The 17,847-nt window shown below is 44.9% G+C and overlaps 1 protein-coding gene across 3 annotated transcripts in view; it reads left to right on the forward strand.

The window, feature by feature from the left end:
- The window catches only part of TNKS2 (tankyrase 2), a 73,509-nt gene that overhangs the window by 42,587 nt on the left and 13,075 nt on the right, over window positions 1-17,847 (forward strand). For 2 of the 3 annotated variants that reach the window (XM_056530219.1, XM_056530220.1), the window contains exons 10-19: window positions 714-805; window positions 906-984; window positions 1,673-1,844; window positions 1,952-2,031; window positions 3,238-3,383; window positions 3,700-3,865; window positions 10,638-10,857; window positions 11,217-11,326; window positions 13,348-13,536; window positions 16,546-16,798. In XM_056530219.1, the coding sequence (XP_056386194.1) occupies window positions 714-805; window positions 906-984; window positions 1,673-1,844; window positions 1,952-2,031; window positions 3,238-3,383; window positions 3,700-3,865; window positions 10,638-10,857; window positions 11,217-11,326; window positions 13,348-13,536; window positions 16,546-16,798 (1,507 nt within the window). The remainder of the gene's footprint in view (window positions 1-713; window positions 806-905; window positions 985-1,672; window positions 1,845-1,951; window positions 2,032-3,237; window positions 3,384-3,699; window positions 3,866-10,637; window positions 10,858-11,216; window positions 11,327-13,347; window positions 13,537-16,545; window positions 16,799-17,847) is intronic. The other variant, XM_056530222.1, reaches the window with a different exon arrangement.

Genomic DNA, 17,847 nt, shown 5'->3' on the forward strand with positions numbered 1-17,847 from the left:
AGCTGATAATTCTTGGAAGATTTTTTTAATAGAAGTAATTTACAAATCTTTAACCAGTAGAAAAAAACGTGCATTGGAGCACTCGCCTCAGATGCCAGGTATATAGTGCAGGAAAAAACGCCTTTATTTTCGTCTCTAAAGCTGTATACACATTTTTCGCTTGTGTACCATCTCTCCACCTCCCTGCAAGTGTATACAGCTTTGGAAACGAAAATAAAGGCGTTTTTTCCTGCACTATATACCTGGCGTCTGAGGTGAGTGCTCCAATGCACGTTTTTTTTCTACTGGTTAATGATTGAACTCTGCCTTCATTGTGAAGCACACTTGGCGCCGTAGTGAAGTATGGCACGGCTGGAGTGTCATCTGCTTGCCAGCAGGTGAACGACTGTATACGGGAGTGAAATCGGATGGTGCCAGGTTAATCCTTTTCCCTGTGTGATAATTTACAAATCCGTTTAACTTTCTGGAGCCAGTTGATCTAAAAAAATAAAAGTTTTTTCCTGGAATACTCCTTTTAATATGTGGATTTTACTGTGGATTTAATTTAGATTTCACCTCTGTACAATGAAAAGATTGAATCAATGGCCTTTTTTTTTTTTATAGCACTAGAAATCTGCATTGGCCACCAGCCTTACCCTTTTAAACATCTACTGAGTTAATATGTATTGCAATCTATGAGCATACAAAAAATGCATGTATTTTATGTCTTATAGCATTTTGCTGCATCATCTCCATACCCCAAGAGGAAACAAGTATGTGAACTGCTCCTAAGGAAAGGGGCAAATGTCAATGAAAAGACCAAAGAGTAAGTTCTGTTTTTTGTTTTTGTTTTTGTTTTTGTTTTTTTTTTGTCCATTAAATACCTAATAATTTTCAAAATGACATTTTTCTTTTGCCCACAAAAGCTTTTTGACAACACTCCACGTTGCTGCAGAGAAGGGCCACAATGATGTTGTGGAGGTTTTGCTGAAACATGAGGCAAAGGTAAGAATTCTACCTGCTGGAAAACTTGTCTTTATTCATTGTGGGGGGAGAGGGGTGGTGGGGTTAGCAGAAGTTGTTGTGGTATGCCTCTTTTTTTTTAGCTGGTTTTCTTGTGCTGATTCTGGCGGATATATGCCAATTATGTGAATTTGGTGCAAGGCACGTGGTAAACTTAACACAAATTGAACCGTATCCAATAATTGTTCTGCACAAGCACTTTTATAATTGGGTTAAGATTGCATGGGGTTGCGCCTTTTGAGGGTGGTTTGTGCCAGGATTAAGGGACTTTTGGGAAAAAAAAGGTGCACATATTTAAATTCATGACCACTGCAAGAACCAATCCAAAAACTGGTTACGGATTACTATAGAATTACTACACTTTTTCTGTTTGAGATGGCACACTTATGACACAAAAAAATTGGTGATCAAACAACTTAGCCAAAATAAGACAAAACAAAACATAATGATAACCCTTCCCCCTCCTCACCCCCATATGTCCATAGTGCCACCCAACAGTGATCATTCACTGAGCTCCCATGGCATGAGTAGTGATTTTGCCTTCTGCTGTCCAAGCAAGGGTGCAAGACTTCAGTTGTAAAATGAAAATGATAGAATTTAAGATCTTTTAACACTTATCTTAAGGTTTGCATACAGTATTTGCATCTGTGTGTTTTTCTTCCTACAATAGGTGAATGCATTGGACAACTTAGGGCAGACATCCCTCCATCGTGCTGCACATTGTGGCCATTTGCAAACCTGCCGAATTCTCCTGAACTCAGGATGTGATCCAGCAATTGTATCACTACAGGGTTTTACTGCCCTTCATATGGGAAATGAGAGTGTGCAACAACTCCTCCAAGGTACATATTTCATCTTTTTTTGTTATAGCTCATACCCATGTTTTCTTGTTTTTGGAATTAGTTTTGTAACAAGTACTTTGCATTAATGTTACGTTTCTTTTCATCAGAAGGCTTATCGTTCAGTAATACAGATGCTGACCGGCAGTTGCTGGAAGCTGCAAAAGCTGGAGACATAGAAACAGTAAAAGTGAGTTGTTAGTGTCTTTTTTTAAGCTAGGCGTTCACATTGTCAGCCACACTTGCAGATTTTGATGGTATTGGTTTACAATCTAATGTCTATGGGGGCCTCTCGACTCTCCATTAGATGTCAGGGGACATAATGTTAAGACATGCTGGATTTCACAGTCTCTTTGTTTTTCAGAGAGATAACATCCCTCTGCCAGCAGCTTCTCCACTTTCCCCTTCAGAACACATGCAATGGGGATTGGATGAAATTGCTTTCGGTCAAAGGATCATTTAGCAGACAGCTATCTGATATGTATGGCCAGCTTTATTGTCTGGAATATTGTGTGGTGAAGTGTCAAATATTTACTGGGTATCAAGTGATTACTGGAACAATATATTATAGGAATGCCAATTATATACGATTAGTTGATCATTATAAAGGAAAAAAGGGTTCTCTAGTCTGAAATATTTTTATATGTTCCTGGGGGAAAAGTGATCCCTACCTTGGTCCCAGTTGCTTCTCCTTTCATCTCCCACTGCTGGTCTTTTACCTGCTTCTGAGACCAGATGATGGAGCAGGACCTGCCTGCTCATCATTGGCTGTGATGGGGCACCACTGAAGCCAGTGACTGGTCTTAGCCCTAGCATCTTGTCTAACGTGCGTTTATTTTTTATTATATATACTCGTATAACCCTTTTAACATAGTGTTTTAGTACTGTTGGGTTGCTGTACTGGGTTTCTGTGTTTTATTACGACTTAGGCAGCATATTCATGAAGTTTGTATCCCCATTTTTGCAAGGGTCTTTAGGTTTTCTCTTAAACCCTGGACTCTAACTGGCTAATTGGTGTCCTATGAAAGTGTGTGTCAAAAATGGGAAAATTAGACTGAGCCTTGTTAGGGACAGGAATTGATTAGTGATTTGCATCAGTGGAAGCTGCTGCAGAGTATGTAGGTGCCATAGAAGCAGCAGGATATTTTCTTCGACTTTGTTTTGTTCTAAGTAAAGCCATAAATCACTGCTCATTACACTAGTCCCTGCTAAATATGTGTGCTAAAAGGTCAGTCCAACAATTATCCCCCAAAAATATTTGTATTGTAGATAGCAATTTCTCATTGACCTCTTTGTATTCTATTGTTCCGGAAGTGTTTAACCTGCTGCAGGCATTTACTGCTCAATTGTTTGTATGGACAGATTTATTTAAACTAACTTATTCTTTTTCTTCTAGAAACTATGTAACTCACAAACAGTTAACTGCCGGGATGTAGAAGGACGTCAGTCTACACCGCTCCATTTTGCTGCAGGATACAATCGAGTGGCTGTAGTGGAATACCTGTTGCAACATGGTGCTGATGTTCATGCAAAAGATAAGGGGTGAGCAGTTACTAGGCTTATTGATCAGAAAAGAGCACCACAATCTTTGTTCTAGTTACCTCACATTTTTATAACTAATAACGTCAACCTTATATGCATCAGGTTTCACAAACTAATCTCTCAATCGGGCTTGAGATGATATTGTGGGTAGGGCAGTGTATGGAGTGAGAGGCACACTTGGGCATATAGGAAACTGGCACTTTATGGATTTATACATTTAGGACACTTAGTATTGCCATGTGCATGATATCACTGCGTCATGCGCATGACCTACTGCAAAATATATCCTTCAAGCATCTTCCTTTTTTTCTTTCAGGGGCTTGGTTCCATTACACAATGCATGTTCGTATGGACACTATGAGGTAGCAGACCTGCTTGTTAAACATGGTGCAGTTATTAATGTTGCAGATTTGTGGAAGTTCACACCTTTACATGAAGCTGCAGCAAAAGGAAAATATGAGATTTGCAAGCTACTGCTTCAGGTATGATGGTAACAAAACTGTTGTATAAATCGCCCCTACCCCCACCCCTCCCCAATGTTGAGATCTCATATTGCTTCTTTAAAGCAGATTTCTCGGTTACACATGGTGTCCTATGTGAGACAGCATATTAGTCTATAGGTCTTTATACCCTGTAATAAAATGTGTCATTCAGCTACAATCCTGCAACTTTTATGTAAGCATGTTCAGCTGATAGATGCACTTTTAGTTCCTTACATCTTTAACGTTTTCACAGAGCTCCATAAACTGCAGTCATAAAATAAATATCCCTTGGTTATATATTTTGTAATGCAAGCAATGGCGTATCTTAAAGGGGTACTCGGGTGGAAAACTTTTTTTTTTTATCAACTAGTGCCAGAAGGTTAAACAGATTTGTAATTTACTTCTATAAAAAAATATGTATCCTTCCAGTACGTATTAGCTGCTGAATACTACTGAGGAAATTCTTTTCTTTTTGGATTTCTTTTCTGTCTGTCCACAGTGCTCTCTGCTGACACATCTGTCCATGTCAGGAACTGTCAAGAGCAGGAGAAAATCCCCATAGCAATCATATGCTGCTCTGGGCAGTTCCTAAAATAAACAGAAGTGTCGGCAGAGGGCACTGTGGGCAGACTGTAAAAAAAAAATCCAAAAAAGAAAAGAATTTCCTCTGTAGTATTCAGTATTTAGTTTTTTGGCACCAGTTGATTTAAAAAAAAAAAAAAAAAAAAATATATATATATATATATATATATATATATATATATATATATATATGTGTATGTGTATGTATATATATGTATATATGTATATATATGTGTGTATATATATATGTGTATATATATGTGTATATATATGTATATATATGTATATATGTGTATATATGTATATATGTATATGTATATATATATATATATATATATATATATATATATATATATATATATATATGTGTGTGTATATATATATATATATGTTTTCCACCGGAGTACTGCTTTTAACGATTCAGGTACATTGTATCTAATAATACATAACATTTGGAAGAACAGTTCGATTAGAATGCTCCAAAAAAAAAAAATTATAATAATAATCATTAAAACCAAGCACTAGTCTCAATATTACACAGCTTTTATGCATGAGGCCTGTCATTCTTCATGTATACCTACTGATTATTTAGGCGGGGTTCAGAAAGATTCCATGCTGCATGGAAAAAAATCCACACATACAAACAATGTGAACATTTTTCTCTATCTGCTCCATTGGGGGACACAGACCTTGGGTATATGCTGCTCTCTATAGGAGGCTTGGCACTATGGTAACCAAAAAGTCGTCTCCTCCCAGCAGGATATACCCTCCTCTGGCCACTGAGCAATTCAGTTTTAGCTTAGTGTCTTAAGGAGGTGGACACTGGTCTGGTGTTCTCCAGACCAGGTCTCAGATTTTTTAGGTTTAGGGAATGTGTTAGTGCTTTATTCCTTTTTCTTTCTTTTTTCAGGTGGGGACTCAGGAACTGCGGTTCACTGTTTCCCCATTGCGAGAGGTGGCAGGCATCTTGGATGTACTGTTAACCCCCTCTCGCCAACGGTCAGCGCTTGGGGTTGTACCTCATGGGTCCGGGTCCCCCTACATCCCTGTTCACCTCGCTATGAGCTTGACTTGCTGCAGGTGACAATGCTGACTGAAGACTACATTCTGAAGACTTCTTTAGGTAAGTTCTTCAGCACAGGTGAGTATTTTTCTCTCCCTAGGTCTTGCAACAGCTGGAGACCCTCTGTTTTGGACCTATTCTTACTGAAGCTGAGGCTGACCTTGGTTACTTTTATTCTTTCCTGCAGGGGGATTGTTTTTTATTATATTGGGGAGCAGTGGATCTAAAGGGCAGTGTGTTCACAGTAAGGGGCACTTTATTTTGGCAGTCTGTGTGACATGTACGCGCTGCAGGCTTCTCTCTGCGGGCGGGTGCGCCTTTTTACTTTCACTTTCGGACGCCGTGCTCCATTCCCCGGGCGCATGGGAGCTCACTACAGGCGGCGTGTGCACTTGGGGTTCGGAGCGGGCGCCATTACTAAGTCCCTCTGTATTTCTTCGGCGGCCCGGTGGACGTTAGCTCCGCCCACCAGGCCGCATAACGCTTCAGCAGTGCGAACTTAGCCACCAATCAGTCTCTTTCTCTCTCCTCACTGAAACGGTGTGGAGTTCTCCTCACAGCAGCTGCCTAGGGACACAGACTTGGGTGAGACCGTTCATTTTTTGCTATGTCCGTGCCAGAACTGTCCCTCCCTCAAAGCAGATATCGGGAATATTAGTTACTCATTACGCTTGTAAAAACTGCTCTGCGAAAATGCCAGGTTCCGCTGAACCCACTTATTCTGCCTGCTCCACTGCTCCCCCAGACCCCCCTACTATTTCTAACCCAGGTGCTCCTTCAGACCCAGTGGGTTCGGCCGCCCCTCCAGCCTGGGTTTCCTCCCTCTCCCAGTCTATATTCGACTTGGCACAGGTCTCCCGTTCTGTGGCGACTGCCTTGGAGAGGTCTACCTTTCATCGGCCCTCTAGGAGGTCCCGTTCCCCTTCCCCCTATGCTTCACATAAGCGTACTAGGGGTGTCTCCTCTGACTCATCCCCTGAGTCTTCTGGTAGACACGGGCTTTCCTCTCGCAGGTTTCGCCCGACTGTTTCTTCAGGCCACACGCTTCACTCTTCCAGAGGACGTTCCTGTGGTCACCGCTCTGCCTCCCCTGAGCCACGTACCCTGTAGGAGTCTCCCTCTTCTAGGGCTACCTCCACTCGTTCGCACTCACCTGGAGAACTAACGGACGAGGTTTCCGATTCGCCATCCGATTCAGAGGACCGTTCGGACTCAGTGGACATGTAAACTCATTGGTGACGGCCATAAGAGACACCTTTAACCTAGAGGACCCGGGAACTTCGGACGTAGCTCCAAAAGTATCCTTTCATCGTGCCCGACCGGCACCCAAAGTGTTGAGCTCTCACGCTGAATTTGATGCCATTCTAGAATCTGCCTGGAAGCACCCTGAGAAGAAGTTTCAGGGACTGAAAAAAGTTCAAGCGCAATATCCTTTCGCCAAGGACCTTGTCTCTAAGTTGACTTCTTCTCCGTCGGTGGATCCCCTGGTTTCCCGCCTCTCTAAAGCTACTACTTTGCCGCTGGCGGATGCAGCTGGCTTCAAGGATCCAGCAGACATAAAGGTTAAGTCCTTAGTGAAGTATGCCTTTGAAGCAGTGGGTTCCTCCCTGCTTCCGGCCTTCGCCTCCACCTGGGTGTTTAAGGCCCTTTCGGTTTGGTATTCCCAACTCCGTCAGGGCATTCTTTCAGGAACTCCCCCGGAAGAACTGTCTGCTCTGGCCCTCCAATGTTCCAAAGCTGGAGACTTTGTGTTCTGCTTCCTTGCACTCAGCTCGCTGCGCTGCCTTTGCCACCGGTAATCTAGTGGCCCTCTGTCGTTCCATTTGGCTTAAACGATGGAACGCGGATGCTGCGTCTAAGAAGTCTCTCACCGAGATTCCTTTTACCGGTTCCCGACTTTTTCTTTATTACCTCAAAACAAGTCTAGCACTACTTTCCGCAGAAGTCTTCTTCCCTTTGGACTACTGGCCCCTCTAAAGGGTCCAGCCAGGCGCCTTCACGTGACAAGAAGGTCCCCTTTTTCAAGGTGCGCCCAAACCTTTTGCGGCGAACCGGGCAACCGCAAACCCACTTCATCATGAAGGGACGCCCCCACCCGCAATTTTTTCTCGGGTGGGTGGTCGCCTCTTGCTCTTTCGAGACATTTGGACCACGCACATTCAGGACTCCTCGGTCAGGGATTTGGTGTCCAAAGGATACCGGATAGAATTTGCCTCCCTTCCGAGGGATCGTTTTTTTTTCTCAGTCCCGTGCTCCCCGATCTCCCTCGCTTGCGAGGGAATTTCGGGAGGCTATTAAGTCCCTTCTTATCCAGGGTGTCATTGTCCCGGTTCCTTCAAGGGAATGCTTTCGGGGTTTCTATTCCAAACTTTTCGTGGTCCCCAAGAAAAACTGTTCTGTGCGGCCAATCCTGGATCTCAAACGTCTCAACCAACATGATCTTCTTATCCTCCATTTCCGAATGGAATCTCTCCGTTCGGTGGTGGCGTCTATGGATCAAGGGGAGTTTCTTTCCTTGGTGGACATCAAGGATGCCTACCTCCACGTTCCAATTTTTCCCGGACACCAGTGGTACCTCCGCTTTCTGGTTTCGGAAGGTCATTATCAATTTGAGGCTCTCCCCTTCGGTCTGGCCACAGCGCCACGGGTCTTTACCAAGATTCTGGCGCCCGTGATGGCTCTGTTACGGTCGAGGGATATCAGTGATACCCTACTAGGACGACCTCCTCATCAAGGCCTCCACCAGAGCCCAGGCTCTGGAGAATGTGAGCCTCCCTCTTCAGACCTTATGTCGCTTCGGGTGGATGGTCAACCGAGACTAGTCAGTTCTCTCCTCCACCCAGTCTCTGGTCTTCTTGGGGCTTCAGTTCAACTCGGCCTCTGCTCGGATTCGCCTCCCACCAGACAAACTTCTGGCCCTCTTGTCGGGAGTCTGCTCCCTCCGCATACCATCCCCGGTCACCATCCGTACTTGCATGGTGGAAGTCCTTGGTCGGATGGTGGCAGCCATGGAGGCCGTACCCTTTGCCCAGTTTCATTACCGTCCTCTTCAACTGGTGATTTCTTGCCCAGTGGGACAGGTCTCCTCTCTTGCTCGATCGCAAGATTGTTCTCCCTCTTCGGACCAGTCGGTCTCTGCGCTGGTGGCTCCGCTCCCCCCTTCTTCAGGGGCGTTTGTTCCTTCCCCTCCACTGGCAGGTGGTCACGACAGATGCCAGTCTGTCGGGCTGGGTGGGGGGTGGGGGGGTGTTTTCAGGGATCAGACGGTTCAAGGCCTCTGGCCTCCCCAAGAAGCCCTTCTTTCCATAAACATCCTGGAACTGAGGGCGATATATCTTTGTCTGAAGCATTGGGAGTCCCTGCTTCAGGGCCACCGTGTCCAGTCGGACAATGCCACGGCTGTGGCCTACATCAATCGGCAGGGTGGCACTCGCAGCTCAGCAGCCATGTCCGAGGTGACAAAGATCCTCCTCTGGGCGGAACACGAAGTTCCAGCCAACTGGGAAGCGGATTTCCTCAGTCGGTGCTCAGCCGACTCCGGAGAGTGGTCTCTTCTTCCGGAGGTGTTCACACAGATCTGCGACCTCTGGGGGACCCCAGGCGTGGATCTCTTTGCGTCTCGACACAACCGGAAAATTCCGACGTTTGTGTCAAAGTCCGGGGACCACTGGCTCTAGCCGTGGATGCCCTAGTAATTCCGTGGTCGGGCTTTGTCCTGCCCTATCTGTTCCCTCCCCCTCCTTCCCAGGTTTCTGAGGAAGCTCTCAAGCCGGAAGGAGTCCCCGCCGTTCTGGTGGCTCCAGACCGGCGCCGAAGGGCATGGTACGCCGACGTGGTCTGGCTTCTGGACGACGTTCCGTCTTCCACTTCATCCAGACCTACTGTTGCAGGGTCCCCTTTGCCACCCCAATTTACAGTTAGTTCATCAGGACAAGGTTGTTTTCCGGCCAGATCCGTCTTTCTTACCTAAGGTCGTTTCGGCTTTTCATCTCAACGAGGACATTGTCCTTCCGTCCTTTTGTCCCGCTCCTTCTCATCCCAGGGAGCAAATTGGATGTGGTACAGGCTGTTCGGACTTATCTTTCTGTCACCTCTTCCTTTCGTCAGTGCAATTCTTTTTTCGTCCTTACGGAAGGTCGTCTAAGGGGACAGCTATTTCGGAAGCTTACCGCTGCAAGGGGAGGATCCCACCCTTCAGGGATTTGGCTCATTCCACCTGTTCTGTTGGAGCATCCTGGGCTCTCTGAAACAAGGCCTCAGCCTCGCAGATCTGTAAAGCGGCCACCTGGTCGTCTTTGCACACTTTTCGAGATTCTACCAGGTTCATACTTTCGCATCAGCTGATGCTAGTCTGGGCCGTTAAGTGTTGCAGGCGGCGGTGGTACAGCCGACTGCCTGACCTTTTTTCTCTGCCCACCCAAGGGACGGCTTTGGTACGTCCCAAGGTCTGTGTCCCCCAATGGAGCAGATAGAGAAAAGGAGATTTTTTTTATACTTGCCGTAAAATCTCTTTCTCGAAGGATCCATTGGGGGACACAGCTCCTGCCCTTTTCGGGGGTTCCTATTCGTTTATCTGTCCGAGGGAGTGTTCACTTGATTTTTCTTCTGGTTCTCGGACTGTTCATGTTTTTTTTTCCTTTGACCTGTCGGTCTCCTCCCATTGCTCTGGGACTAAAACTGAATTGCTCAGTGGCCTGGAGGCGGGTATATCCTGCTGGGAGGAGCCGACTTTTTGGTTACCATATTGTCAAGCCTCCTATAGACAGCAGCATATACCCAGAGTCTGTGTCCCCCAGTGTATCCTTCGAGAAAGAGAGAGATTTTACGGTAAGTATAAAAAATCTCCTTATTGAAACCTTTGTAGCAGACGTCGCCAATAGTAACCGATCGAATTGCTACTTTCATGTTTCAATCTAGTTGATTATACACCACTCTTCCACTACACAGGTTTTGATAAATCTCCCCTCGTGCTTCACCTAAACTTGCTACAAAACCATGGCAACATGCAGAAAACTGTGTGTGGTCACAGCATCTGTACCCAGGCTTAGCTTTCTATATGGATGCATTAGCAAAATTTTCAAGATATGGTTGATTTAATTAATACTTCTTCTGCTTTCATATGAACAGCATGGAGCGGATTCAACAAAGAAGAACAGAGATGGTAATACGGCATTGGATCTGGTCAAGGATGGTGATACAGACATTCAGGATCTTCTTCGTGGTGATGCTGCCTTATTAGACGCTGCTAAGAGAGGCTGTGTGGCACGAGTTAAGAAATTGTGCACACCGGAAAATGTCAACTGCAGGGATACACAGGGCAGGCATTCAACCCCCTTACATTTAGCCGGTCAGTATCTTCAGCTTTATATTTAATAATATCTGAATAATAACAATTTGCTAGAAGATTATAAATGCAGCACTCGAAGAGTGCTGCGGTTATATTGTTCTAGCAAGTTGTTGTTATTCAATGCATCTACGTTTCTGACTCTATTGCACCACAGTTATTCATTGCGGCTAAGGCATTGGTGTTTCCGCTACATGTGAACATTACCTTATCTCCATTTGCAAGTAACCCTGAGGTGGTGCCGGTAATACGTTCTACTGTGGACACTTTAATAATATCTGTACGTGCTTTAGCGAGACTGCCACATTCAGTAAGGTATGACCAACTTTTTATGTCTTACAATATCTCTGTGTTTTTACCAGCTGGCTACAATAATTTGGAAGTTGCTGAATACTTGCTACAACACGGCGCTGATGTAAATGCACAAGATAAAGGAGGACTAATCCCATTGCACAATGCAGCGTCTTATGGGGTAGGTTGTGATTTAAAGCCATCTTTTTACAAGTGAACTTACTGTGACTGGCATTATGCTTTAGAGATGTATTCTCCAATCTGTGGAACTCCAGCTGTCACAAAACCACCACTCCCAGCCTTCTGTCAGGGCATGCTGGATGTTTTAGTTCAACAACGGTTGGAATGCCACAGTTTGGGTAACATTGCTGTAGAGCTTAATTTAGTTTATCTTGATTTTATACAATGGTGCACTCTTCATTGGTAGACTCATGCTGCAAGGGCATGAGGCTGAGCACACGCCACAGCAAATAAAATGGCTAAATCTGCTGGTAAACCATCAAGTAGTTAAAGGAGAAATGCAGCAGAAATATTTTAAAGGAAATCTGTCACCAGTGTCACCTGCCCTAACCGTTCGGTACCAACAGATTGACATGGTGCAGTTGACACGGATGACAACGGTACTCACCTTGTCTCGTTCCATGGCGGGGATCTCCGGTAATCTTGGCCGTTAGCTCCAGCTCCGGGCACCTGACTTGGGCCACAGGCAGATCACTTCTGATCTCTGCTGGGTCCCGCTGCTAGAGAACAGCAGCAGTGATTCCACTAAGCTCCGCCCGTGCCCCAAGTTGGGTGCCCTGAGCTGGAGCTAACGGCGAAGATTACGAGAGATCCCCGGGACGGAACGGGACAAGGTAAGTACAGTTGTCATCAGCGTCACCTGCACTCTGTCGGTAGCGATAGGTTAGTGCAGGTGACACTGGTGCCAGATTTCCTTTTAAGTTTCCCTGTGCCCGGGCTGCAAAAAAAAATAAAATAATCCTTTAACTTGCCTTCCTATGTTCCCCCGTTGCTCCGTTCTCTGTGTCCCGTTCCTCCAGTGCCGCTCGGCTCTGTGCTTCTTAGGCTCAGAGTGTCGCACTGTGGTCAGCGTATCGCCAGCCGCAGCAATGTCCCGCTTCGGCCGGTGATAGGCTGAGTGCAGTGTCATGTAAGGAGCTTGGGCCGGCAGCGGCGGGACATCGCTGCAGCTGGCCATACGCTGACCGCAGTGTGACATTCCAAGCCTAAGAAGCACAGAGCCGTGCAGCGCCGGAGGAACGGAACACAGATACCGGAGCAATGGGGGAATGTAGGAAGGGGAGTTTAAAGTTGTATAGCTTTTGCAGCCCGGGCACGGGGGCACTTGAGATTTCTGCCGCATTTCTCCTTTAAATAGTTATTTAGACATGTGTCTGCAGAGATGGGTACAAGTAAATATTGTCCCTTTACAGTTGTAATATAATGTCTGCTTAGTACTTGAAAATATAAATTTTGCCAGTTTTACCAGTTCTCACATGTGATCCCTGGAGATCACAATGCTGAATTTTCCTTTACACACCATTTTGCACATCCATTTTCCATAGTTGATGGCTTCTTTTATGTGGTTCCCAATTATAGACCTTTATTATATATTTGAAGGATATGCCATAAATGATTCACCTGTGTGGATTCTATCGGAAGCCCATATTCATCCTAAGAATATGTGTCTGGTCCCAGTTTCAAGCATAGAAGTGGTTACAGAGGCACCTATAATTTTTTGTGATTTCTGTTTTCAATTCACTATAATGGTTTTCAACATTCTGGTGGCAACAGAAACCCTTTCTAGATTCATTATTTTCCCAGTGGTGGGACCCTGTTGCTATACCATTATATCTACTATGGCAAATCCTTTCTAAATGAGACATATGGATGTTGTGTTCTCATTAAGATAAAACAGAGAGTCTCCCACTTGAGTGGTTTCCTCTCTGGTAGACCCATCACAATCGTATATGTTTCATGGACAGTGAACATTCTGAATGGCCAGTATGTAATGCTACACTCACCACTGCGAGGGAAATATATGCTAGCTGCAGCATACTCCAGCTGTGAGTGCTGATCCTGGAGCCAGACCTATAGTGATCAGCTGATCACCAGGAACATTGTTTTCAGAGAGTTGTCTTTCATTCTGTGCGTTGTATGTTAATCTGTTGTACTAACTAGCCAGGCTGTTGTTGTTTGCAGCATGTGGACGTTGCCGCTTTACTTATAAAATACAATGCATGTGTTAATGCCACTGACAAGTGGGCTTTCACACCGCTTCATGAAGCTGCTCAGAAAGGAAGAACTCAGCTTTGTGCTCTGCTGTTGGCACATGGGGCAGATCCTACTTTGAAAAATCAAGAGGGACAGACCTCATTAGACTTAGTTACAGTAAGTATTTGGTTTATATCAGTCATTTCAGTTATAACTCGAAAGTGCCACAGTGAACACAAAATGACAGCGTTTTTACTTTCATATAGCTTTACTAAAGTTTTTTTTAAGGTACAAAATAAGTAGCAAATAAGTCAGTGCAAAACTGTTAAAGCCTAACCGTCAGATCCAACAAAAAACATTTTTTATATATATCACTCAGTACCTAATCCTGACATGTACATCTAATTTTTATTTGTCTAGCACCTTTATTTTTTTTTTTATTACACTTTTAATTTAGCTCACTAGTCTGAATTCCTCTCAAAGGGAGGGGGCGATCTCCGCCCCCTCCCTCAGTATGCTGTCTGCTCACATCTCCCCTAGCATTAGCAAAACTACAACTCCCAGCTTGTCCTCACTGACAGTAGTGGGACACAAGCTGACAGTGGGAGGATTTTTCCTCCAGCTTTGAGCCCTGCACTCACAGCTGTCAATCAAGGAAGTGTGTCCATTACATAGGGGATGATGCATGGACACAGCAGGACTAGTATGTGTCCAAGCTGGCAGGGGGGCAGTTGTTTGACTGGATTTTTAAGTATGAAATACTGAATTTTCTAATGAAAGCTATTGCAAAACCTGTTGGTTTTACAGGTTTTACAACATATCAAAAGTTTTTGTATCTGACAGTGCCCATTTAATAAAAAATGACCGAAAAATACAATACAGTCTTGAGGTGTTAATGACCTCGAGAGGTAAGATCAGAGCACTTCAATAAAGACCTTACACATTATAAAAAGGACAGTAGAAAATAAGAAAAGGGAATTGGAGTGAATCACCTAAGTATGTTATCCATGGCTGCCAGGTAGCACCACATGTTTAAGAATCTATGAGGATACTAGTCTATCTAGTTTTACCTTTTGACTTGACAAAGTGCATGGGAGTTGAATAGGATTCCCAGCTTGTGGTGATGACAATCTTGGCAGCCAGGAAGATGTAATAAACATTAGAGGTCTCTGGTATCAGGGCATTCAAAGGTGCTTGTTTCGGTCACTTCCAAAGGTCAACTCCTGTAACTAGTAAGTTAGCTTATTTACGTATCCAAAAGCGTTGCACAAGGGTACAGTCCATCCGTATAAAGCATAGTGCCTCAACTTTGGCATCTAGGAAAGCATAGGGGAGAGCCTCTTCTCCGCGCATGGGGCCCGGAATAATGACGTTGCCTTGACGACGACGCACAGGGTCGTTGCGTCCCTGTGCGTCGTCGTCAAGGCAAAGTCATTATTCCGGGCGCGAAGCGCAGAGAAGAGGCCCCCCGGTGAAGATGGACAGCCCGGACTATCCCTCCCCACCGGACGGTCCTGCAGCACAGATGGCCCGGACCAGCTCACCTGAACGTCCCGCTGAGCGGAGGCGAGTACTAAACTAAAGGCTGGATGATCACGAAGGCCCGGGCAGTGGTCTTCAACCTGCAGACCTCCAGATGTTCCAAAACTACAACTCCCAGCATGCCCGGAAAGCCGATGGCTGTCCGAGCATGCTGGGAGTTGTAGTTTTGGAACATCTGGAGGTCCGCAGGTTGAAGACCACTGTTAAATCAGACATTGCCAAGCGGTGATGATGAAGGGGGTGGTTTGGGATGATGACAGGGTACTGATGAAGGGGGGGATGATGGGGGGGGGGGGGGGAGATGATGACAGGTGATGATGACAGGTGATGATGGTGAAGGGGGGATGATGATGAGGGTGTTAATGACGGGGGTCTGGATGATGACGGAGGATTATGTATTTCCCACCCATGGCTTATACTCGAATCAATAACTTTTCCTGGGTTTTTGGGGCGAAATTAGGGGCCTCGGCTTATATTCGGGTTGGCTTATACTTGAGTATATACAGTAATGAAAAGGAGCAATGTCAGCAGATGATCACAAGGTGGCAGCAGTGTAGTAGAGATGGAAATAACTCCGTTCCAATTGCAGCAATAATGAGTGTTGACCGTTGGGGCACCCTGTAGCTAAACATTTCGCCAATTCTCAGCTGCAGAGGGTAAACGACCCAAAAGCTTTAATATCTCCTCAGGGGAGAAAGAGCAGATTTAGTGAATGCAGTGGAAAAATACAGGTGTTTGGTTTCAACGTAGGTGCTACAGTATATACTGTGTGTGGTTCCTTAGGTAGAAGTATTAAGGGCTTGTAGGGATGCTGGATATAAAGAGACTGTCTAGGGCAGTGTTTCCCAACCAGGGTGTCTCCAGGTGTTGCAGAACTACAACTCCCAGCATGCCTGGACAGCCTTTGGCTGCAGGCACCCTGGTTGGGAAACAATGGTCTAGGGAGATGCAGGAGGCAGAGTGATCAGGGGCACTGGGTTAACTGGGCACAGTCTCTACATGAAAGTATACCCCTCTGATATGTTGTAGTCCCCACCAGTACTTGTATAGATAGGTGGAACAGCCTCAGCAAGCGGCAGAGGAGCCAATGACAGCATTTTTACTAAACTTCAGAAATTACTTTGGGGGAGATTTATCAAAACCTGTGTAGTGGAAGAGTGGTGCAGTTGCCCATAGCAACCAATCAGATTGCCTCTTTCATTTTTTACAGGCCTCTTTAAAAATGAAAGAAGCTAGCTGGTTGCTATGGGCAACTGCACCACTCTTCCTCTGCACAGGTTTTGATAAATCTCCCCCTTAGTTTTTAGTTGCAGTCCACATGTGTGCACAAAGTTGCATGCAACAGATTTTGTTTCTTTAGACATCAACACTAGCTTGAAAGTCTGAAAAGCTTGCTACAAAGGTCTGTTCATTCAGACCGGCTTCACACAATCCTATTACAGACATCAGCTGTTGGTTTGGATCACCTGTGGTCAGCCTGAGACTTGCCATAATATGGACGTAAAAATGTGTCAGTCTAGTGTGAACCTGGCCTGTTATCTCCGAATTCATTTGATACACAAGCGGCTTATATGTTTTTGTGCATTAAACCAAAGATGCTGGACATTAATTTTTTTTTTTTTTTTTTTTTTTTTTTTTTTTCAGGCTGATGATGTACGCGCTCTCCTTACAGCTGCTATGCCCTCAGCTGTTCTACCAACATTTTATAAACCTCAGGTGATCAGTGTTGCCCAGCCAACAAACCCATTGGTGGGAGCTTTGTCATCTGTACCCTCTAGTCCGCCAACCCTCTCTGCTGCCAGTAGCTTGGAAAACTTAGCTGCCAGCTTCCCTGATACACCATCTGGAAACAGTGCTGTTGCTGAGGGAGCTGTCGGTTTGGAGAAAAGGGAAGAAGGTAAATGACTGCAATTACTTTTATTGGAGTAACTTGGGTTAAAAAAAAGTCCATCAAAATGTCTAGTCTCACCACAGGAAACCCTTGTCATATGGGGAGTCTCCGTGGGGATTAGCTTTCCCTGGAGACAAACTCTCAGCTAACAGCTATGGCCCTAAATATGCCCTAATAAGATATGAGGATATCAGGGGTTGGCTTTGAGATAACACTGTTAAAATGTGTATGTAGAAAAGAATGGAAGCGCATTCACCCCAGTAGTTGCTTCATCTGTATCTTTTATTCTTTAATATCTTCCGACACAAGCAATTGACATCACAGGCGGGGACGCAGCGTGCAGTGGGGGTATCTCCGGCTATGGACCGTGTCGCGCCGCAATCCGTAGCCAGAGATACCCCCGCTGCACGCTCCGTCCCCGCCTGTGATGTCAATTGCTTGTGTCGGAAGATATTAAAGAATAAAAGATACAGATGAAGCAACTACTGGGGTGAAAGCGCTTCCATTCTTTTCTACATACTCTATAGTGGACTGTGTATTTTCCATGTTAAGCCCGCACCCCCCAGAATAATTAGAGAACAAGCCAGCAAACTTTAATAAAGTAATAACAGGGGGATTATAAAAGATGTTGGTTCCTTTATTAAGTCTATAATGAATACAGTGGGGTACACAGTTGTATGAATACAAACTACTAAGAAAACAGATGGCTAATGTGCAATAAAAACTACATTTTCACAAAACTTAATTCCAGAGATAATGAAAGTGATAAAAATGTGCAGGAGTATCCGCATACTTCCTGAAACTGTTATAAAGTCATTGGCACATATCAGCCATGATCTATTCTCATTGATCAGTACATAAAACCAAGAAAAGGCAGTATTCTAATTTTAAAGGGACATGATTGTTTTTAAAGTAAATAACTTCAACAAACAAATCTATTAAACACATATTGTATGGGCTAAAACCCAAAGGAAACAAAGGGATAGAAAGTGCCTTGTGTAATGTCTTATGGCACTTGTGATACATACAAGCTACCAGTAGATGGCAATGTGCCA

Source organism: Hyla sarda, chromosome 7 (genome assembly GCF_029499605.1).
Source record: "Hyla sarda isolate aHylSar1 chromosome 7, aHylSar1.hap1, whole genome shotgun sequence".
NCBI lineage: Eukaryota > Metazoa > Chordata > Amphibia > Anura > Hylidae > Hyla > Hyla sarda.